Source organism: Rattus rattus, chromosome 15, assembly GCF_011064425.1.
Source record: "Rattus rattus isolate New Zealand chromosome 15, Rrattus_CSIRO_v1, whole genome shotgun sequence".
Classification (NCBI taxonomy): domain Eukaryota; kingdom Metazoa; phylum Chordata; class Mammalia; order Rodentia; family Muridae; genus Rattus; species Rattus rattus.
Genome location: NC_046168.1, coordinates 47,630,989 through 47,654,503, shown reverse-complemented (window position 1 = coordinate 47,654,503; position 23,515 = coordinate 47,630,989). Strand labels below are relative to the sequence as shown.

Here is a 23,515-nt window from a genome sequence, read left to right as displayed (position 1 = left end):
ACAACGTTAAATGGAGCCCTTGGTTATGGAGTTACCTTTCTTGTTTTTTGTTTTGTATAAAATGCCAAGAGGAGTTTGCTTAGTCATGTAGTCTAAAAGCCACAAAGTCAAACTGAATCCTAATATTAATTTTAACCTCAAGGTTTGCTCCCCATTTTCCCTGGGTTGGGTGGTTTGCTGAGATAGGTTTCCCTGTACAGCCTTGGTTGTCTTGGACTTGCTGTGCAGACCAGGCTGGCCTTGAACTCAGAAAGATTTGCTTGACTCTGCCTCCTGAGTACTGGGATTAACAATGTGCCTCCATGCCCCATTTTATTCCTTGGTTAAAAAAAGAGAGATTGAAATAAATAGTGTTTGAAATAGTCTTTCCCAGGAAAGAACACACCAATTGGCTATCCGATAGGAAATAAGCATGAAAACAGACAGATAAGTAACATTATACAGAATGAGCAGGGTATTTAGAAATTCTGTGTGTGTGTGTGTGTGTGTGTGTGTGTGTGTGTGTGTGTGTGTGTGTGTGTGTCGGCCATATGTTTGAGAGTAGGGAAGGGTATGTGGAAGGGTTTGGAGGGAGGAAAAGGAAGGGGAAAAGACAAAATTATAATATCACAAAACCACAGGACACATTTTAAAAGTTATTATTTTTAAAACCGTGTCTTATTCTCCTCTGTCCCTGCAATTGTTTACTCGGTCCAGGGCCACGGGAAGGCGCCTCCCGAGTCTTGTAAGTTTTTGGGAACTTCCTGTGAGTCTTACAACTCATTCTGAGCGTTCCATTTATTCTAAAATTCTGGGAGGAAGCAATCCCAGAACCAGAGACTTGAAGGATAGACTAAGTTAGGACGCCAGTTCCCTAGAGGTTATTAGAGAACAGCTTAATCAGAGTGAGAAAGGGAGCTTGAGAAGGTGGGGCACAGGGCAGAGGGAGGGTATCTGGGATGGGGTTTGCTGCAACCCTGCTGCGTTTTTGTCTAGTGAATGCCTGAGCCAGAGGCCCTGTCTCTTTTAGAGCCCTTCAAAGTGACAATACCTCTCAGGACTGCCATTCTCTTTGCTAGAGAATAGACTGGACAGGGTGGCCCTACAAAGACCCAAGCAGATGAAAACTCAGGGGTGAACCATTGTCGTGGCCGTGTTAGCGCTGACAGCTCATCTCTCTTTACTCCCGCAAGGAACTCTCAATTCCTGTGCAGTCCGGGAGGGAGGCTGCAGTGTGACCCGGCGCTCTAGGGAAGGGGCAGTCGAGGTATTCCAGATGGTCCCTCACTGCCTCCATTTCTTCTCTCCAAACCTAGAGATGTCACCAGGGGAAGCGGGGAGGGATCCGAAGCTGAGGTCAGACTTGGTGGAGAAGATGAGAGTGAGGAGAGAGCCGCAGCTTGGAGGTTGGAGGGGGTCCGGTGGGATCCTGGAAAGGAGCAAGTATAGTGGCTGGACAGAGGACGGTAGTCTCAGAACGGGGGAAGGGGTGAGGCCCTGCGGAGAAGTGAGAGAGAGGCTTAGTCTTGCGGAAGAAAAGTGGAAAAGAAAGTGTGAAGCTGTCCAGGGTGGGTAGGTGGCAGAAACCGGGAGCGGATCCCCACGCAGTGCTGGGACTCTTACGCGGCGCCCTAGGCCAGTTTCCCCTCCCGCCGCCCCTCCCCCTCCCCGCCTCTGGAGCTGCGGAGCGGCGACCCGAGCGCCGGGACGGCGATGGCGCGAGCGGTGGGCGTGCGGGGCCGGGCTGCACGGTGCGGGCGCTGGCGGCGAGGCGCTCTCCTCGCCTTCGCCGCGTGGACCGCGGGCTGGGTGCTGGCAGCCGCGCTGCTGCTCCGCGCACACCCGAGCGTCCTCTCAGAGCGCTGCACGGACGAGAAGAGCCGGCGCATCCTGGCGGCGCTGGTAGGTCCCGCCGCCGCATTGCCCAGTGTCGCGCGTCCGGGTCGGGTTCCCAGACCCCTTCTCAGGGTCCTCGGTGTCCACACCACCTGCGATGCTACAACGTCGTAGCGACCACTCCATCCTGGGATAGGGGAGTTGGGGGAGGTCTCTATGTGCTTATGAAATACCCAGGGAAAGAGCTAGGAGTTAGCTATGGGCGATCCCGGGCAACCATCCCTTTTTCTCCAAAATTAGCCTTGCGTCCCAGGACAGTATTCCTGCCGCAAAGTTTGCAGGGCCATTGTGGTGCTTACATCCATTCAGGTGGCCAGGTTTGGAGGATACACCTCTTTCCTAGGCCATCTCGCTCCTTAAGCCACTGTTCTCAGTGATCCCGTGGGGCTGCCAGATCACCCCCACCTGATCAAACCCCATGGTTTGATTGTTGCTTGGTCTCCTCCTCCTGGTGACCTAAAGACAAGGCCCTTGACTGTGTGGGTCCAGAGGTACTGAGGCAGACACCTTCTAAGGAGCAGAACGCCCCATGAAGCCAGCCTGGTTGACCCTGTTTCGTGCTCTACTGTGGTCCATTAAAGGGGGAAGGTCAGGATTTTTACTGGACTGCTCCTTAACTTGTCCGGGCTACTGTTGATGCAAAGAAACATCACATCAGGGGGCTGCTGAATGGTCTGGCCTTTCCACCATGAAGTAAAATGCTCATTTTTGTTTTGTTTGTTTGTTTGTTTGTTTTTGTTTTTTGGATTCTGCTTAGGAATTAGTACTTAGGAGAGAGTTGAGTATAGGGAGGCATCTCCGACCTCAGGAAAGGAGAAGAAAGCAGACTGCATTTGCTCCCCCACACTTCCTAGACTACCTGAGTATTTGGTTTGAAACCGCCAAGAAACTCTCGGTGGGGTGGGGGGTGTCAGTTCACTTGCTTAAAAAGGTGTTGTTTTTGTTGGTTTGTTTGTTTTGTTTTCAGACTGTAAGAAATTCGAAACAGATTAAGTATTAAACATTGATTGTTCCTCCTCCTGCTGCCTCTCCTTCACCATCTCTTCTACTGCCTCCTTCCTTTTCTTTCCTTCCTCCTCCTCCCCCCCCCCTCCTCCTCCTCCTCCTCCTCCCCCTCCCTCCCTCCCGCCTTCCTTCCTCCTTCCTTCTCTCACTCTTTCAAGGAGTTAGGAAAGATTAAGCCACCAAAGCATGTTTCCTAACTAAATGTTGCTCCTGTCACCTTGTTAACTTGCTTCCTCCACACAGGGACACACAGGTCCTATCTACTGCTCACCACTTACCTGAAGCTTCACCAAGTTTTAAGTCGCAAGATTTAAACTCTAGCAGCATTTGCTGTTCTTGCAGATGGGAACACTAATTTCCCCAGTAGGCATCTAAAACTCCCCCAAAATAAAACTCCCTTTTATTTTGGTGAAGCTCGCTGACTAAGACAACAAAATTTAATAGTTTGGCTAAGACCCAGGTCCCATTTACAAACTTAATATAATCTTGTAGATTAAAGTAGGAGGCAAAGCCCATTGTTTGTTTATTTACCTTTGGTCACGCTGAGACAAGCCTAATGGAAATTAAATTGCCTGATAGGATTTAAGTAATTGGTGGTCATAACTTTCCCAGCATTCCAGGCTGTAAATTAAAACCAATTCTGTTTAGAAGCTTTACCAATACATCTTCAACGAAGCCATATGGGATCATTTTTAGTTTGACAGAGAGCTGAAAAGATTGATTCTGTCTTTTATGGCTCTCAGTCTTAACTCTCGCCAAATTCCCAAAACCATTTTCCCAGAGTTTGTGTGTTGGAGTGTCAGGTGAACTGCTGTGTGAGTTCCTCACCGAAGCAAGCGTCTCTCTTTACCTTCCCATGGCCTTTCCTGGTGCTCTCATTCTGTGTTTGCTGAGGTAAAACTGAGAAAGCACCCTGACTCACTTTACCCAAGACCTTAAATCAGGGCAGACCAAGACACAGTTCCAGCCAGGCAGCTGCCAAGCAGAGGTTGGCATTGTGGCTTCTGAGGACTGGCTCTGAATCGCGCCTCTGTGTCCTGGCTTCCCCGGCACTTTGCATTTTGCCTGGCTTTCATCCTACATAATAAAAGCGGTTGTTATTTTTCTGACTGGCCTCCAGACTCTCATTAGCTTTCACTCTGAGTACCCAGTGCACATAAGAAATTAGAGCCAAAGGGAGGTTCTCTCTGGCAGAGCCAAGAGTCCTGGTGAGTCTCCCATGCTGGCGGGGTCTGTGTTCCCAGGCCCCAGAGTGTCAGGTGGCTTTGCTGGTAGTGGGGGGAAACTTACCTGCAGAATATAGCAACCGCATGGTAAAAGAGCTGGCTAGAGGATGGGGTGGGGGGGGTCTGTAAGTCCCCGGGGGTTTTCAACATTTGCAAAGACAGGAGTTGCTTAGAAAGCCAGCTAGACTTGGTTTGAAGGCTTCAATCCCTAGGTCCTTTGGATTCCCTGTTTTCCTGCTCTTTTGTGTGACTTATCAGCTGCACAACATCCACAGAAGGGGCACTTCTCCTGGGTTGGCTGTGAGGTTTCTAGGGTTTTATTTCTCTGGGGAGCTCTGTGTTGAGGCTCTGCTGGGCTGAGGAGTGGCTGAGGAGCATTAACACTGACACCCAGACATCCCTTGCTTCTCCAGGCAGATCAGTGTCTGTTGATGTCCATGCCATCCAGTAGCATAGGCAGAAGTAAGGCGCTATTTCACTTACTCCCCTCAACAAACTCTAACGGCAAGATTGGTGTTCTTGCAGATCGGAGCATTTAAGCCCATTGTCCTGCTTAGTAAAGTTAACGTGTTGAGGATTCAAGACTCTACTTGGGGCCTTGGACAGTAGAGACCCTGAGTTGAAAGCCTCTACACTGCAAACCCTGGACACCAGCTTAGGGGACTCCTCACCCTCCACAGCTGTCTTCCCATAGGCTGCGATATTCAGAAAGCTTTACTGCACTCTTGCCTACACTGAAGATTCTGTTTGTGTTTTTGTTTAAAAACAAAAAACAAAAAACAAAAAAAAAAACAAAACCCCAAAACAGGGCAGATTCCTCTCTCTCTCTCTCTCTCTGTCTCTGTCTCTGTCTCTGTCTCTCTGTCTCTGTCTCTCTGTGTCTCTGTCTCTGTGTGTGTGTGTGTGTGTGTGTGTGTGTGTGTGTGTGTGTGTGTGATAATAGAGGCTGCACAGGCCTCAGGGAACACAGCAGCCTGGGCCTCTGCCCTGAAAGAGTTCATTGCGAGCAGACCCTTCCTGCAAACAGTCTTTGCCACACTTGTAGAGGAGGGTTGCATGATGGGGCGATGCTTCGAGGCTTGCTGAGATCCTGCAAGACATTGTGTGACTTCCTGGAGAAGAACTGTTCTCATGAAGTCTGAATGCTTCTTATGTAGGAACTTAGTGCTTCTTTAACATCAGTCTCCTAGGTGATCCAGTCTCAAGTGGTCTGCCCTGGATTGGTACACATGTCCAGGTATATATATATACATATATGTAATATGTACATTGTATATATATATGTGTGTGTGTGTGTGTGTGTAATAAACACACATGTATATCTATGTAATCTATGTTGAAAGAAGAGGTCATGAATTTGGAAAGGGGACATGGGAGGAATTAGAGGGGGAGGAAAGGGCGAGAGGTATGTGATGGTGTGTGTGTGTGTGTATGTATGTGTGTGTGTGTGTGTGTGTGTGTGTGTGTGTGTGTATGTGTGTGTATGTGTGTGTGTGTGTGTGTGTGTGTGTGTGTGTGTGTGTGTGTGTGTGTGTGTGTGTGTGTGTGTGTGTGTGTGTGTGTGTGTGTGTGTGTGTGTGTGTGTGTGTATGTGTGTGTGTGTGTGTGTGAACATCACATGCAACACAGATTCACTATGAATTTTATTACTATGAACTGTGCCAGCAGAGGATTCAGGGAGCTAGCTCAGTTGGTAAAACACTTTCCTTCAAAGTGTGAGGATCTGAGTTCCGTTCCTAGAACCCACATAAAAAATCAGTACGGTTGCAGATGCTTGTAATCCTGCTGAGGAGAGAAAAGTCCGATTTCAAATGGGGACTTAAAGAACACCTTTTGCTGAAGCAATAGGTTATGCTGCTAATCACATAACTCAGCCTTTAGCACTCACACAATGAAAGTTTCCAGATTACCCTTTAAACTTGCAATTTTATGTTGAGTTTACTGGTTTCCTGTTTGCTGGACTCTTTATTCATCAGGCACAGACATGCCAAGCTGTGGAGAGAGGAGTTTAGTACTGGTAACCAGCCAGCCACAGGGGAGAGTTCTGCGCCTAAAGAAGATGGGTGGGATAAGTAGCAGAGCACCCGGACACAAAGTAACAACAGCGCTCACCCACGAGCTTGCTTCTGAGTGCACATTCTTAGGTCAATTTCTCTCTCGGGCTGCTGAGCAGTTGTGATGGTCAGCAGACTTGGGGGCCTTTGGTCACCCCCAGTTTACATCCTGGCCTTTTTGACACTAGACTTCCCAGCAAGAAGCCAACCTGTTGATCCCCAGAAAGAGCTTACATTTTTACAAACCCAGCAACCCCCTAGGACTGATACAAATTTAGTAGTGACACCATTGTTCTAAGCATTCCCTGACTCCTGTTTGGAAATTGCCCTCCAAATTTGCTGGGATGAATTTCCTGGGCATTTCAATAATTTTTGTTTTATTTCATTGGTGAAACAGATTTGTATATAAAGCAATATGTTGGTGGACCCAACACAGACAGTGCTCACAGGGCTGTCAAGTGGGAGGGGGGGGCAAGAGCGAGAGGGAGGGAGGGACAGAGGGAGAGAGAGAATCCAAGGATACACCCAGGAGTGGGGGAAGCTTTCTCGGGAATTTGACAGGTTGGGAAGCATGTCAGTGAGATGGGACAGAAGAATGACTGTTTTGAGTGGGGTTTGTTTGAGACAGTGTTTCACTCTAGAAAAAGGCGGGTCTCAAATTTATGGCCCTCATTCTGCCCTAGTTTCCCCAGTGCTTGAAATAGAAATTTTTAGAGAGAGTGTGTGTGTGTGTGAGTGTGTGTGTGTGTGTGAGTGTGAGTGTGTGTGTGTATGTGTATGCGTGTGTGTGCGCGTCGCGTACATGTGTGTATATGTGTGTGTGCGCGCACGCGTGCGTGCATGCGTGCACACGTGGAAATATGTACATACATCCTACAGAGCACATATGGAGATCAGAGTGCAGCCTTGGGTGTTGGTCCTTACTTTCTACTTTGTTTGGAAACAGGGCCTCTTTGGTGTTTACCATCCTGTATACCAGAGAGTCTCTGGTTTCTGCTGCCTCCCCAATCTCGCCACAGGAGCACTGGGATTACAGACTAGTGCTGACACACCTGCAGGTCCTCACAGTTGTGCAACAAGCACTTTACCCACCAAGCCATCATCCAAGCCCTGGAATTGTATTTTTGATAGACTATTCCAGTCTGGCCTGAGGCCCAGGTTTTTTTTTTTTTTTTTTTTTTTTTTTCGGAGCTGGGGACGGAACCCAGGGCCTTGTGGTTGCTAGGCAAGCGCTCTACCGCTGAGCCAAATCCCCAACCCCGAGGCCCAGGTTTTAATTGCTCTCCACTCTGAAGTACCCTTTCTGATTCTCTGGACACTTGTGCTTCGTCAAAATTTGGGCTGGGCCTCCGCATAGCTTGCTGTGACAGAACAGCCCTCTGCTTCGTTGCCCGATGATGAGGCTCCCTTCACTCATAGCACTGAGGTCAGACCATGTCCTCCAAGAAGCCCTGACCCCACTCTCTCAGAACTGGGCCTGGGAAACTGGAGAGGGGAGCTTACATTGCCCAGAAATGTATGCTAGGGACTGTGCCTCTGACTTGTCCACTCTTGTGATGTCTCCTGTGACACTGGACAGTTGCTCTCATCCTGCATACCCAGAGGCAAACCCAGCATGACCCAAAACTAAACTGTGTCGTGTTCCGGTCCTGCCCATGCTGTGCTCCGGTGTTAGTCAGGAGCCTGGGAAGCTGTTGTTTCTTCTGTGCACTAAGCCTAGGAGCCGCAGTGGAAAGGCAGCTCCATGAGTCCTCACTTACCAACGGGTTAACTGTTGTTGTCTGTGTTAATCTGTGTCAAGATGGGGACTGAGCCTCAGGGCCTTGTTCTAGACCAGCCTTGATGGGATTCGCTGGCTCCGGAATCTGCAGGTGTAACCCAGGACTGTGGCAGCGACAGTCACATTTAGAGGAGAAGAGTCAGCTCTTCCTGCTACAAACACTTACTTTGACTCCTAAGCAAAGGAGAACAGCTCTGTGGCTGGCTGGGGACATAGCCAGGGCCCAGCTTGTGACCTGGTCTCCAGGGCGTCTTCTCTAGGCTTCATCAGGGCCTGGCTCCTTTCCCCCTTTGCAGCACCGTGAGATTACACAGTTCTGTCTCCTCCCCACATCACACAGGCACTCCTTCATTTTCAGTTCTGCCCCGCACCCCATGCAAGAGCATTTTCAATTTAATTACTAATGCAGTAACATTAGAGAAATGCTTGTGGAGTTGATCCAAGGCCCTTTTGGGCATCACAAAGATTCTCTTGTTTAATTTAAAAGGATCTCGAGGAAGTGTCACATTTTCTTATCGGGTTTACTCTAGTGACGTGAAACTGTAAACACAAGACAACGTCAGGGAAACCCAGAGGCAGACAGTGGGTGACATGAATGAATGACACGTACCGCTGTTGTATGACCACATCTCTGCACTTACTGCTTGTCTCAGTACCTACCCTTCCCAAGACCATGTGGGAAGGCCTCTGAGAAGCCTGACTGGCTGATCCTTATGTGCCGTGGGAGCCCAAGAGCAAAGAGCGACTGACACCACCTTCCCAAGCTCACTTCCTGCCCCTGTGCCTTGGAGAGGGCTCCCAGAGCTAAGGTCAAAAGACAACATTTCCTCCACATTCTCTCAAGTCCCGAGAACACCACAGCGTGGGAGCACAACTTGAAGCAAAGTCATTTAAAACAATTTCACCTGAGTAGGTTTATACAGTTTCCTTATGGCCGTCGCTTTTCTAGACATAAAAAATTCAGCCCAAGGAGGGTAGGAAAATGTCTCAGAAAATGTGAAGTTCTCATTGTACAAGCATAGCAACCTGAGCTTAGATCCTCACTGAGAGTCAGGCATGGTGGCGTGCACTTGAAACCCCAGCAAGGGGGCAGGGCAGAGACGGGCAGAGCCCGGAATCACTGGCCAATGGGTGTAGCCAAAACAGTGAGTTTTCAGTTCATTGAGAGAGCCTGTCTCAAAAAGCAAGGTAAGGAGTAATATGGAAAGAAACTCACAGTTGATTTCCGGCCTCCATATGCACAGGCATACACACACACACACACACACACACTCTACAACCACCAGCACCACCATCACCACCGCCACCACCACTATCCCCACCATCATCATCACCACCACCACCACTATCCCCACCATCATCATCACCACCACCACCACCACCCCCCCCAACATCATCACCACCATCACCCAGCAGCAGCAGCAGCAGCAGCAGCAGCAGCAGCAGCAGCAGCAGCAGCAGCAGCAGCACAACTCTGGGTTTATGGTGCTATTTTCTGGCTGGGAGATCAAGCCCAGCACTTTCTTTCTATTTTAAACTCATATTTTGTTTCATGTATAGAAGCTTTCATAGCATTTACTTATGTGTACCACGTGTGTGCCCAGGGTCTGAGTCAGAAGTGGGTGTGAGACCCTCCTCTGCAGGAACACATGACCCTGAGGTACCATGTGTGCTCTGGAAACTGAACTCAGATCCTGTGCAAGAGCAGCAGGATGGGCTGCTGAGCCACCTCTCGAGCCCTGGGTCCCACACTTTCTTTCTGCAGAGCTCGGTTCTGAGAAGGCTCGTCACATGGTGTTTGACTAGTATGATCCTCCGGCTCCGTGCTTCACAGAGGTCTAAAGGGCATCATAACAGGAGAGACCCGTCAGCAGGAAGCCAGTGGGGAGGGGCAGCTTGGACCCGAGGCCTCAGGTTTTGGGACTGCTGTGAAGTCAGGGTCTTAAAGTGGTCAGACAATCCAGGCACCACCTTCAAGCACTGGTATGCTCTTTGTGAACAGGCCTTTTGAGCATCCTGTCTTCGGTCTTCATAGACGTCCACGATGTCTTCTTGACTACTTTGCCGCCTGGAATCTTTGCACGGTGCAGAGGAAGTGCGGTGTGCATATTGCATTTTGCGTGCAGGGCAGCGCCAGTCACCGGGCAGATTAGGAATTCTTAGATGTCCGCAGTCAGAGTCAAGCGGCGGCTGTAAACGCCCCGTCGTTTCAGCCTTGCTTGGCACCACATGTGGCCAAATGAGTCATGAAAGCTTGTGGTTTCCAGACAGCTTTGGGGTTTGAAATTATTTGGGTCTAAGCACTAGGAGTTTGTTTTCTTGAAGGCACATCTTATAATCAACTCAGAAACAATAAAGCTGAGTAAGGTGAAACTCCCTGCCCGACTTTGCAGAGAACATGCTGACGTATCCGGTCATGGTTCAAAGGTCATCTTGTCAGCCTGGCCCTGGGCTTGCTTTGTATCTCCCTCACATGTGTCTCGCCAGGCTGTTCAGTCACAGTCACTGGGTGAGGAAGACAGAACAGCTAAGACAGAGAGAGGGGACGGAGGCCCTGACCAGGTAGGAGGCATGCTGGTGACATTGCAGCCCACCAATCAGACTTCAGGCTTTGGACCCTTCATCCAGTGGCTTGTTCTGGGCACCATATAGCATAGTGTCTGCAGTGGATCATCCGGGTGTCTTACAATGAGCAAAACAGGGTGAAAAGACACTGAGATTTTACTCCTGTCTTTGGACCGTGTAAGGAGTAAGGATGTGGGTTCGTATGTTGTAGAAGTCTGGGGAGAGGAGAGCAGCTTGCATTTGCTAATACGGAGGGACTCATCTGCTCGGGCTTAGAAACTACGCTCATCTTGTGACACACGTGAGTCCAGAGATTTAGACTTAATGAAAAATGGTGAAAATGAAAGAACAGAATTGTGATTCTTCTTCTTCCTTTACTCCCGTGTGTGCCTTCCTCTTTCTTGGTGGATGGTCAGCCAGAATAGCCTTCCTAGGAATCTACGCCATGGTAGGGAAGGTCACCAGATTCCCCCCTCCCTCTGAGTGGTTCTATCCCGGAGCCCCATCGTGTTTAGAAGTGACTCCCCATCTAAGGCTTCTGGGGATCTGTCTTCACTGTTGCTACAATTGCAGATTGTCTCCCTGCTTCCGAGTGTCCCGAGACACTGCACCCTGTGCCTTACACCCACTCTGTGAGCCAGGAGGCATGCTATCTGACATCCTGAGGGCTCCAGGAATGCGAGCACCTCGTGTTTGCAAACAGCAAACAGCAGTGTGTTTGGAAGGGACAGCACCATGGTCACTCTGAGGGGCAGATGAAGCTCTGAGGCCTCATCCGACCTAACTGTCCCGGTATGGGAATGCTAAAAGTCTCTGGATAAGTTTCCAATGTGGAGTCAAAGTTGAGGGGTTGTGGCCTCGGTCCGTTCTTCCAGGGTTCAGAAGTTCTCAGGTGCATCCAGCTCGACAGCAGAGGATGAGCTCTTGACATTGGATGGGTGGTTTTGAAGGCCACATCCTCGGCTAGACTGAGTGACATAATCCTGATGAGACTGTCACCAAGTTTGGGTTGCCCCTCTGTATGTGGGGGATCAGTTCTGGAACCTCCCTGAGAACCAAAAATCAACCCAAGGGTTTTGGTTCCTTCTACAGCAGCCCAGTGTCTGCACGGCATTAGCCTTTCCCTGTTTTTTTTTTTTTTTTCTTTCTTTTTTTCTTTTCTTTTCTTTTTTTCCAGAGCTGGGGACCGAACCCAGGGCCTTGCGCTTGCTAGGCAAGCACTCTACCACTGAGCTAAATCCCAAACCCCTTTCCCTATGTTTTGAATCACCTCTGCGTTTCCTCTGTTGCCCCCCACAAGGGAAGTACTTGCTACATTGTATAATAAAGGATGACATGTGAAACAGTCAGTACATGTTCTATGCAGATGCAACATTTAATCAATGTTTCCACTAAGGATTGGCTGGGGAACTCACAGGCCGAGGTGATCACCTGAATCCACCTCCCGCGTGGCCTCCAACACTCTTGTGGGCATTTTCACTCCTCAGCTAATTACAAAGCCCTTTGCCCCCTACCCCTGCCCTGTTCTGACTGTCTGTTCCCTTTGTTCCAGTGCCGGGACTACCGTGGTGGCTGGCTCACAGGCGCCCTGTGCGAGGACCTGTGTGTGGCTGGGGAGCTGCTGTACCAACGCTGCCTGTATTATGAGCGGGGTAAGAAGGTGCTACAGGCCCAGTGGCGAGGTCAGACGGTTGTCCTCAAATCCAAGAGGGAGGCCTTCTCCAGCTTCCCGCCCCTCAATCTGTTGGAGGAGGAAGCAGGGCCAGGTGCCCCGATCCCTGAGGCTGAGCTGCTCCTGATGGTGGCTGGGGAGGTCAAGAACACGCTAGGCTTGGAGCTGCCCAACAACAGCATAGCCCCGCTGTGGCCGGCCAGGCAAGGCCCCGGCTGGCGCCAAGAGCTGGCCAGCGCGTGGTCACTGCTCCAACAGGAGGAATATGTGTACTTCAGCCTGCTGCCAGATCTGAGCCGCCACATCCTACCCGTGCTGGGATCCTGTGGTCACTTTTACGCAGTAGAGTATTTGGCCGCCGGTAGCCCTCACCACAAGGCTCTCTTCCCACTGGATGATGCCGGCCAAGCCCAGGCTATTAGTCACATCGCCCTCAGCTTCCTGGACATGGTGAGCCATTTCGACAGTGACTTCTCCCACCGCCTCCACCTCTGTGATGTCAAACCTGAGAACTTTGCCATCAAGAGGGACTTCACGGTGAGTGGAAGCAGGCAGCCATGCTTGCGGTAAGAGAAGAGACTCTGGTCTGTGTGGAAGGAAGTGGGTTCTTGGCCTCCGGAAGGTAGCGGGTGTAACTTTGGGAAGCCTTGAGGCTCCGGGCGTTTCTGGTTCCAGACCACTTCCTTGCCAGGTTGACAAAAGGATTTAAACAAATGCATCTTCGGCTTCTAGAGGAGAGGTCAAGCCAGAGAAGAAACCCACAGGAGGCAGAGACAGGCAGGGGCGGGGGAGATGTCTCACTTCCTTGAGGGCAGCTGTGATGGCTAGTTAGTGCTGCTACAGGATCTGTGGTCTGCAGACGATGGGTTTGCTGGGCTGCAGATGGTGTGGAGGAGAACCTCCAGGCCAGGCATTCTGTGTGCAAAGCGCCAGTGCGCTGATAATAGTGCCAGCCGCCATTACTCTTCTGGAGAGATTCTAGTCAGTTCGAGCCTGCATGTAAGACATTTAGAGAGACAGGTGGAGTTCTAGTGCTTGCTCACAGGGAAGGAGAGGGGGCAATGTCTAACCCTGCAGCTCTTGCAGATGGAAGGCACCCTTTTATCCTCAACTCTGGGGTTTTGCAGCTGTGCCAGAGATAAACTGTGGTGGATAAGAAGTGACTGAGAGACTGGTATGTTTTATAAGATAATATCCAACTCCCTCACCTCTTGGCTAAAAGTAATGTGCTAGGCTCCTGCTGTGTTTCCTACCCCTGGTCTCATCTTCATGGTCAGATGCTGGTCCACCCAACAGGAAGAGGTGACAGGATACCTGTGACATCACAGGCATCGGAGGGTTGTACTCTGGCCACTCAGCAACTTTGTTCTTATGCTGCAAATGCTACTCAAACTGGCTTGCTCATTTTGGGGATTGACTCATGACAGAGGAATAAGCTCTTCATCCTGGTTAGGACATTGAGTTATTGTTATAATTATTAATAACAGTGAGTTATGGCCAGACCATGGGACTTCACGGCAGGCTGCACTGCACTGACCTAGCCTTTTAAAAGCAGGTTGGAGTCTAGGGAACTAAATTTGCCGTTAGCCTTGCGTGCAATCAAATTTTTGTCCTTGTGCTCACTGTGTCCTCCCGATGCCCCGTCTGTGGGTGCCCTGGAGGGGATGAAGACCCAGGGGGTGCAGCTTTAAATGAGAAAAGGTGGTTGTGGAGGTAGTTCTGGTGGGTTCTAGAAGGTTCTGGGGTCTCCAGCAGAGTGTGCACACTAGGCAGGAAGGTCTGGGGGCTCTAAGTACTGTATTATGCCTTGCTGTGAGTCCACCAGTGTCTCTTAGATGAAGCCCCCCTAATACAGTATCCAGCCAGTTGCTGTCTGGGGGTTACCACTCTAGGTAAGGCTTCCCAACATAGTGAACAGAATCATGCAGGAGAAAGGCAAGCAGTTGCCTTCCACCTCTGAAAAGTTACTTGTGGTATGGATATAGCCATTATGACTCCTGACGACATAGCCACCCGAGACAGGGATATAATCACGTAAGTCTTAGGGATGTGGAGTGTGGAATGCTGTCCTCTGGGCGTGACATGCCGTTGTCCCCTTGAGCTCTCAACAGCTGTGATGGCCTGCACAAGAGACATCAGGACTGTTTGTGATCCACAGTGGAGGGGACAGAGGCACTCATGAGGCACACAGTAGCACCAGGGGTTGACCCCTTCCTGAGGGTGGATTAGTGGTTATCCTTAACATTAGAGCGCTTGCTAGCAATGCAAATTCTTTGTTACATTTACTTATTTATTCTGTGTGTATGGTGAGGGGCATAAATGTCACAGCCTATGCAGAGAGGTTGGATATCAATTTGTGGGAGTCGGCTCTGTCCTTAATACCATGTAGTTTGGATTCAGGTCCTCAGGTTTGGTGACAAGCACCCTTACCTGGTCATCCATCTTATCATCCATTTACCAGCAATGTAAATTTTCATACTGCAGCTCAGACCTACTGAATCGGAGACTCTGGACAAGGTCAAGGTGCCAACTGTGAGCCAATCCAATACTCAGAAAGACTAAGCAGGAGGGTAGTGAGTTCAAGGCCAGCCTGGGGTGCATGATGAGATCCTGTCTCAAAAATACACACACACAAAGGAGCTAACAGACAAGGCACCTTTGAACCACTGCACTCCTGCTTCCTAAAGGTGGGCTCTATTTTTGACCCTTGGCTGACTCCTGCCCTGCAGAGGGAGGGGCTCTTAGAGATGAGGCACAGGAACAGAAGATTCCAAGTCTCCCAGCGCAGGTCTTCAGGATTTATGAAGTATGTACACGTGGACAGCTCGGGAAAGGAAGGTGACCCCAAACCTCACAAGCACACCTTTCAAGCAAGAGAGACGCTTCCTGCTCTAGAGGGGGAGGGCGGAAGAGTGTGGGGAGACCAGGAACAGCCCACTCAGTGGTGAAGAGAGGATTATCGCCAGTGTTTCCAGTCTGTGCCCAGACCAGGTTCAAGCAGCAGACACCACTACCTACGCCATTTTGTGCAGGATGAGTTCTGTGATTCTCCCGATGCTGAGGAATATTGTGAAGGATTGTTTTGTTGCTGTTCTTATTTTAGGCACCCAGGAGCTGCGATTTATTCTAGGCTGCATGCAGTATAAATTAAAAATGAATCTCTCACTGGGAGATGAGAGGAACAGTGTCATGAATAGGGTTGAGGAGGAACACAGAGAAAGTGCCAGAAATCAGAGAGAAGTTATAAAGACAGGTTCATTAGCATAGCTCTCGTTAATTTTTAAAAGATTAAAACTATTTTATCATTTTATGTGTCTGGGTGTTTTGCCTGATGGTTGTCTGTGTACCGCTTATAAGCTGTTTGTTTGTTTTGTGGTAAGAGGGTTGGGGGAGGTTCAAGATAGAAGTCCCTCTGTAGTCTAGGCTGGCTTTGAACTCAGAGATCCGCCTGCCTTTGCCTCTGAGTGCTGGGGTTAAAGGCCAGTGCCACTACCACCTGGCTTAAATTTATTGATTGATTGATTGATTGATTGATTGTACATGGGTGTTTTGCTTGCATGTATGTGTGAATATGTTTGTACCTGGTGCCTATAGATGTTAGAAGAAAGCTTCAGGTTGCCTGGACGTGGACTTACGGATGGTTGTGAGTCACTACATAGGCTCTAGGAACCAAGCCTGGGTTCTCTGAAAGAGCAACGAGTGCTCTTCACCGAGTCATCGCTCCAGCCCCCAGTTCTTACTTTCAGTGGTTTTAACCAAGCTAAGCAGCAAGATTAGTTCTTAATTTTGACCAAATCACGTGGCAGGAAAGACAGATAAGCTATACAGGCTGGGGATGTCCCTGTAGCTCAGGGACAGAGTCTTACCTGGCATGTGCAAAGCCCTGGGGTCAACCCTCAGCATTTCAAAAGACAAAAATCAGCAGACACCCACTTTTAATTGGGATTAGGGGTGTGGCTCCCTGTAGGCTGCTTACCAGGTTTTTGTGATACTTCTGGAGTCCCTGCAGATAGCAACAAGAAAAGGAGACAGGAGATGGGAGGGGAGATGATGACAGGTGTGTGTGAGGATGTGTGTGTGTGTGTGTGTGTGTGTGTGTGTGTGTGTGTGGAAGAAGGGAATGTTGTTTTGGTGGTGTGTGTGTGTGTGTGTGTGTGTGTGTGTGTGTGTGTGTGTGTGTGTGAATGTGGGGAAAGGAAACATGTTGGCAGGTGTGTGGGGATGTAGAAAGGGAACATGTGGGCATGTATGTGTGTATGTATGTATGTGTGTGTATAAGAAAGGGACATGGTGTGTGTGTGTGTGTGTGTTGGAAGAGGACATGTTGGTGTGGGGTGTGGATGTAGGAAGGGGGCATGTTGGTGGGTATGTGGGTGTAGGAAGAAGACATGTTGGTGGGTATGTGGGTGTAGGAAGGGGACATGTTGGTGGGTGTGACGTCTGGCGGGTATGATGTTAGCCTGTGTGTGGGGGATGTAGGAAGGGAGACTCGAGTAGATATGATCAAGATGTTTAGAGCATATGCATGAAATTGTCAGTGACTGAATAAAAAGATAAAATGAAAAAAACTAAAAAGAATTAACTCCCTCAAAACAGACAGACAGCAGTGGCCTATTTGCCTGGACTGAATTGGTTGTTAGGCAAAGATCCTGAAAGGAGAGGGTCTCTGCAGTTTGCTCTCATTGTTGTGCTGGTTTTAAAATAGTTTAAGTCCCTTCTGCTGTTTTACTGATAACCCCTGACCCTGAGTGAAGAGAGGAAAACAAAGGTAGAAACGAGAAAACATCTTCCAAAGCCAAATGACACCAGGCCATGAACCCCGAGATGCTACTGGGTTGGGGGTGGGGGGATCTGACATTTTCACAACGGCTTGTGAGGACTTGTAGGAAGCCAGTTCCATCAAAGATGTCACATTTTAAATGACTTCTTATCTTAAAGCTATCAGCTGTCGGACTTGGGCAGACTCCAGATTCTCAAAAATTTGAGCTCACTTTTTTTTTTTATCCAGGTGGTGGAGGAAAATCTGCATAATTTATAAGCTATTCTTTTTCTGGTTTCGAAGCCCATTTGGTTGAAAGCCAGAAGGATAAATCTGCAATTCCCGCAGTCCTCAAGTTCTTACTCTGACTGTGGAATTAGTGGTTGATGCCCTTGGATCAGGGCTTATTTATGCGGATCCTAATTTCAGTGCCGTTTCCCCACGGCCCATCTGGTTCGTACGTTGATGCCCTCGATTGTTGACAGTCTTGGGGCTCAATTATGTATCCCTCACAGCATTAGCCATCCTCACCCGGGTAGCTGTGAAGAAATGTGAACCTTAGCAGGGTCAAATGGAATTCTCACAACAAACATAAACAAGGGGGTAGGGGTGGAGGAAGGCACTGTGACTGAAGCCTGATAATTGTCACATGGATTCTGTCAAATCTACAGGCTTTCACAGAAGCCACCACAGCCTTGAACAACACACTTCTGTGAGTTCACAAGGACGTCGGCCCCATTACTGTTCATTGATCCTTGGACAGATGCCATGGTTGCTGTCAGTCAAAACCTCTAGTGTTTCTCTCCTTACTTTTGTCTTGTGTATTGGGTTGTTTGCACACTCTCGAATGTGTGTGTGTGTGTGTGTGTGTGTGTGTGTGTGTGTGTGAGAGAGAGAGAGAGAGAGTGAGTGTGCCTGACTGTGTATATATGGAGGTCAGAGTCATTCCTCAGGAGCTGTGCAACTTTAAATTATTATTATCATTGTTGTTGTTATTATTATTATTATTATTATTATTATTATTATTATTATTAGCAGGATTTCCTACTAGCCTAGACCTCACCAAGTAGATTAGGCTTAACTGGTTAACTCTCAAACCCCAGGGATCTATTGTTTTTTGCTTCCACAGCTCTGGAATTACAACTTAACTTTTCTCTTCTTTTCTTTTCTTTTCTTTTAACATGGGTTTTAGGGATTGAACTCAGATCTTCAAGCACACTTTAGTAACCAAGCTATCTCCTCCGTTCTCTTATTTTTGCCTTTAAAACCTCCCCCTTTCCCTAACCTCTAACAGTGAGCCTGTATTTCACCCACACCTGCGTCTCACCCCGGCCACACTTTTGCTATTCTAGTCCCAAGGAATTTCTCTGAGAAAGCTTCTCTGATTATTTCTGTTGCTTATGTTGACAAATGTCACAGACAGTCAAAAGGGAAGGGGAAAGGGAAATCAAGAGATGGCGGCTCCGTGGTTAAGAGTGCCAGCTGCTCTTCTGAAGGACCGGTTTTCATTTCCAGAACCCAGGTTGGATGGCTCACAACCACCTCTACCCCAGCCAGAGATCCAATATCGTCCTTTAGCCTCACAAGCATTTGCACACCTGTGGCTTACGTGCACCCAAATACACACATATACCTAGGTACAGATACAAGTGAACTTTAAGAAAGCAACAGAAAGAAAATCCATTTTAAGGTTTTGTAAGTATTCCATTACTTTTAATGTCCAGAAAAGGCCCAACGATGAAAGTGTTATGGTTGGCCACAGTCCCCAACCCTAGGCTTGAGTTAGTGACATGAACGGATTTTTTTTTTTTTTTTACAGTAAAACTTTAGGACTTGATTTAGGACAACAGCATGTGTCAAAGGAAGCATTTGTAAATGTCCTGGGGGAACAAGGCGAGGACCTGGACAGGTGGACTCCGTGGTCGCAGCCCATGGTGGACCTTTCTCCAGTCACCTGTGACCCATTGACATCAGGGCAGGAAAAGGAACCGTAAACGGGTTCTCTTGCAGGGCCCACGCTCTGATTCGATGGCTGTCCCTGCTGTTCTGATTTCAGGTGGTGGCTATTGACGTAGACATGGCCTTTTTTGAGCCTAAAATGAGGGAGATCCTTGAGCAAAACTGCACGGGAGATGAAGACTGCAATTTCTTCGACTGTTTCTCCAAGTGTGACCTGCGAGTGAACAAGTGTGGAGCCCGGCGTGTCAACAGCAACCTGCAGGTGAGCAGCCTAGACGGCTGGGGATGATGGCGTGGGTGGCTGCTTGCCTCTGGGTTCCTTGCATCCTCCAGGGCGGGGGCAGGGGTTCCTCACTGTAGGATGATGTCATTATACAGGTGAAGGGAGGTACAGGATAGAAGGAGGCCTGTCATTGGGTGAGAGAGAAGGATGGGCGGGAGAAAAGTTTTAGAGAGGAGGGGAGGCCGGAGCGAGGGGAGAGGGCTGAGAGGACATGGAGGCAAATGTTAAGATTCCTCTCTGCACATACAACAGGTCGTTATGACTATTCTTAAGGGATGGGTGTGTACAGGGTTTTGTGTTGTCTAGATGGGCAAATTATATCTTATCAATTGGATCAGAGGATATTGTGTGATGTGTTGTTTCATGTGGGGACTTAATTGAGTTCAAGAGAGCGCCTGGTGGCCAGACAAACCTGCCGACCACAGAATTGGGATGTATATGCCTGGTGTGGTGGAAACCAGCCACTAGAGCTGTGAGTGGGGTCAGGGCTGTCTGACAGGGTGTGGTGTTGAAATGTCTCCCAGAGAGTGAGCAGGTCAGAAAGTACTTGAGGGCAGCATGGAGCCACTGACGTAAATTAGTGCTAGTTTCTATGGCCCCTGGAGCAGAACTAGGAGATCCGCTGCTTTTTTTATTTTTATCTCAACACTTCACCACACTTTTTTTCTTACTACCTGGGTGGTGGTTGCCTAAGTGGCCCAACGGGATCTGATGAGTGGAGGTCCCAACACAGCCCCCGGTGGGTTCTTCTCTCTTTCCTGAAGCTCCCCTTGAGGCTGCTTCTGAGAGTTTGTTGGAGATTCTAGCAGGGGAATGCGTTTACTTGCATGCCCTGGGCTAAAGAATGGTCCTCCTTCTCTCTCGGAGGTCAGCCACTTAGAGCAGGAAGCAGGAAGCACTCTGAATTCTGAAATAGGAAGGGGACCCTTGCCTAGCCAGCCAGATCAGCCGCACTCACCTTCGTGATTCATAAGGAGGCATGTCCTCAAATTGTCCTCGTACCTAAGGAGATCCGTTCTTTCTGCAAGTGTCTGCCTTCCGGTAAATCCTCACACGGAGAGAAAGCATTGAGAGCTAAGTCCCCTTGTCCTATAACTTCTACCTATTAATTCAGTTCACTCTCCCAGCCACACCTCTCCTAGTCGTCTTCCCAAGAGCTTTGCTCCTAGGGTCTGATGGACTCCTGAGCTGAAGCGAAGCAGATTAAGCCAGGTGCACAGGAAAGCACACCGTGGGGGCTTTCCTGCCATGAAGGAGAGACCCACGCAACAGAGCTATCCGTCAGGTGGCTCTAGCCCAGGCCAGGCGATGCTGGCTCCATCACCACAGGGTTACAGACTTCTGAGTCAAGTGCCAAGGCACCGATGTTTTGTCTTTAAGAAGGCTAGCCAATGATGTGGGCTTTCGGAGTGCCATCCCAGCCCCTCCCATGAGGAGCTACCCCTTGATGGATCTGTGGTTCTGCTGTCCTAGAGCCATGCATGTCCTAGTGACAAGATTTTTTTTTTTTTTTTTTTTTTTTTTTTTTACCATGTTTGATCTCATCCGCAAGTCTTTGCGTTGAGAAACTGAGGTCTGGTGAAAATGGCTTTGTGGGTTAAGTCACTGGCCAAACTCAACACCTTGGTTTTGATTCCTAGAAGTCACACAGTGGAGAGAACTGACTCCTACAAGTTGTCCTCTGACCTATACAAACATGCATGTGCACACACATATACACATACACAAATATGCACACAAAAATACACACATGCACACACACATATGCACACACACGCACACACACACAGCTCTTACAGACTCATTGAGAAGCAAGCGGAACCTTGAGCCAAAGAAAACTGGCAGGAGAGGGCAGGTGTAATGAGACACAGACGAGAAACCCACAGGGCCGAAGGATTTAGGAAATTATCTCATATCTCATCTCCCCATTGAAAGACATAATTAAAACGACGTTAATTAAAACTCAACCATAATATGCTTTCGCCAATTGGGGAGAGTCATTAAAATGCTATTAAGTGCCAGCTGAAGCTCCAGGGAGTTAAAGGACTGTCCACCCTTATCATGACATTACATTGTGGCTCTGGCGTGGCTGTGGACACACTCATCCCCGGGCCTGACCACTGTCTTTGAATACAGCTCCAGAAGTGAAAGCGAGCTTCCTTTGGGATGTAATCTAAAGAAAGCCCTGAGTGAAAACTGTTCAGGTTGTAAGTCAGCACTTGTCACATGATCTCGTGTTCACTAGGCGGCGTTTTATCGGGAAGTCAGATGCACTTTGTGTGTCAGAGTTCAGTCGCTGTGATAAAACGCCCGATACGAACAGCTTATGATGAGGGAAGTTTGGGGTCAGCCTTTGGTGAGCCTGGTCCTTTGTTTGGTGCCAGTGGGAGGCACAGCCTCCTGGCTGAGGTGTATGGCAAAGAAGAACTGTTTACCTCATGGTGGCAAGGAAGCAAAGAGGGAGAGGGAGATCTCCTCCATGCCAGCATGCCTTGCAAGGCACACAGCAAGGACCTAACTGACTCACACCTCCTAACAGCTCTAACACATTCTAACAGCACCACAGGCTGGTGACGAAGCCTTCAGCATGTGGATCTCTGAGGCACACTTAAGATACAACCCATTCCATATGTCTGATGAAAACAGATTCAGTGTCTGGGAAGGTTCAGAGTAGCTGTGATCTCTTGGGGGCCTGGGTAGCCTCTTGGGGGAGCCTGGGATTGGGGCTTACTTGTTGCCCAGCAGCTCCTGCCTGTGACTCTGCTGTACGGGACTATGGTGTATCTTTCTAGACACTAAAAATTTTTTGCATAGGAAAAGGGTAATCAACAGTCAAAAGAAATAAAAATGTTAAAAAAAAAATAACACCTTTGCAAGGAGTTGGACATAAAGGTCAAAGGTGCTTCTTGAGTCTGAAGGTGTCTGGGAAATGAGGCTGACAGAAAGCCTGAAGGGAAAGTTAAGCGCTGTTCTCTGCAGCTCCCAGTCATGTTCCCCACTGGGGACCCTAAAACCTATAAGTAAATAGTGTGTGGACCGAGTCTGAGGAGCTCTTCAGCTATGGTTCCCAGCGCTGCATGGCTGAAGGTTTAAGAGGGAAACTCCTGTAGGTGTTATGATTCTCTCTGTAGAGCTTCCTCAAGGTAAGGGTGTCCTTGAGACCCAGGAGGTGAGTTGCTTCCCTGAATTAACCTCTCATTCCTCCCTCCCCCAGGTCATCTGTGATAAAATATTCCAACACTGGTTCTCCTCATCACACAGGAGCCCTGACATCTCCCCGCAGCTTCAGCTGCAGCTACAGCAGGCCGTTCAGGAGTGTGCTCACCACGGGGGCCCCTCTGGGAATTCCTGGACAGCCTCCTCCAGTGTGTTCTGGAAGCTTAGATGGCTCTTGCAGGCCACTCTGAAAGAGCTGCAGGAGGTGGAGAAGTAGCCTTTCTCTTGCTTTGGTCATCAAGAGTGGACGGAAGGGACTTTCAATCGACTTCTCCAGTAGTCACTATGCAAATGAGCTGTCAGAGGTGTTGGAGAGCCCTTCTGAAGTGTGCCGCTGAACTCTCCTTCTGTGCTGTGACACGGACCTCTCTTGCCCCTGCCTGGCTTGGTTTGATCTTGTTTCCTGGCGACCTCTGGCCTGTCACCCCTTCAGAAGTGACCAAAGAGAGGAGTTTCATCAGAGTTGCCAGTGTGCAGCCCTCTGCGGACTGTACATACCTTGCCATGAGAGACAAGAGGAAGCTGCCCTTCCATGCTAGCCACTAGCAAGCTGAAGAGTGACTGTGGGCATAGGATGAACGTGTTTGCAGATAATTGTGTGCACCTGTGCATACGTGTGCACCCGTGAGTGCATATGAGCGGGTTTGGATATATGAATGTGTATTGTATATACACGAGTATGTTGTGTGTAAATACACATGGGCTTGTGTGTGGGATAGCACATGCTCTCATAATTATGAGCATTCCTGTGTGTGTGTGTGTGTGTATGTGTGTGTGTGCACACACGTGTGTGTGAGCGCATGCTTGTAGGCTTGTGCACACATCCATGAACCAGTCACTGTGCCTGTGACTCTGTGCTCGTGGATGAATCAATGTGAGTCCACCCAGAAGTGCATGCATGTGTAACATCCAGAGGTGAGCAAGTGGGTGGGCACTCGGAGCTTGTGTGGAACGGTGGCTTTTCAATGTGTCCCTAGGAGTCTTGCCTAGCTAGCTGGCAAAGAACTGTTACTTTTTTCTGGAATTAAATGCAATAAAACGTGGTATCCTTTGGGGACATGATTTGCTTTGGGGAGTGTGTGGGGAGGCAGCTTTTAATGTTTTTCATTTTGTGGAGTTTT

The 23,515-nt window shown here is 49.0% G+C and overlaps 1 protein-coding gene across 1 annotated transcript; it reads left to right on the top strand.

Annotated features, from left to right (window-relative positions):
• The first annotated feature begins 1,692 nt into the window (after positions 1 to 1,692).
• Dipk1c (divergent protein kinase domain 1C) lies at positions 1,693 to 23,456 on the top strand. Its single transcript, XM_032886071.1, has 4 exons — positions 1,693 to 1,881; positions 12,058 to 12,714; positions 18,993 to 19,157; positions 22,393 to 23,456. Exons 1-4 carry the CDS (start codon positions 1,693 to 1,695, stop codon positions 22,609 to 22,611), a joined length of 1,230 nt encoding a protein of 409 aa, XP_032741962.1. The 3' UTR covers positions 22,612 to 23,456.
• Positions 23,457 to 23,515: the final 59 nt, after the last annotated feature.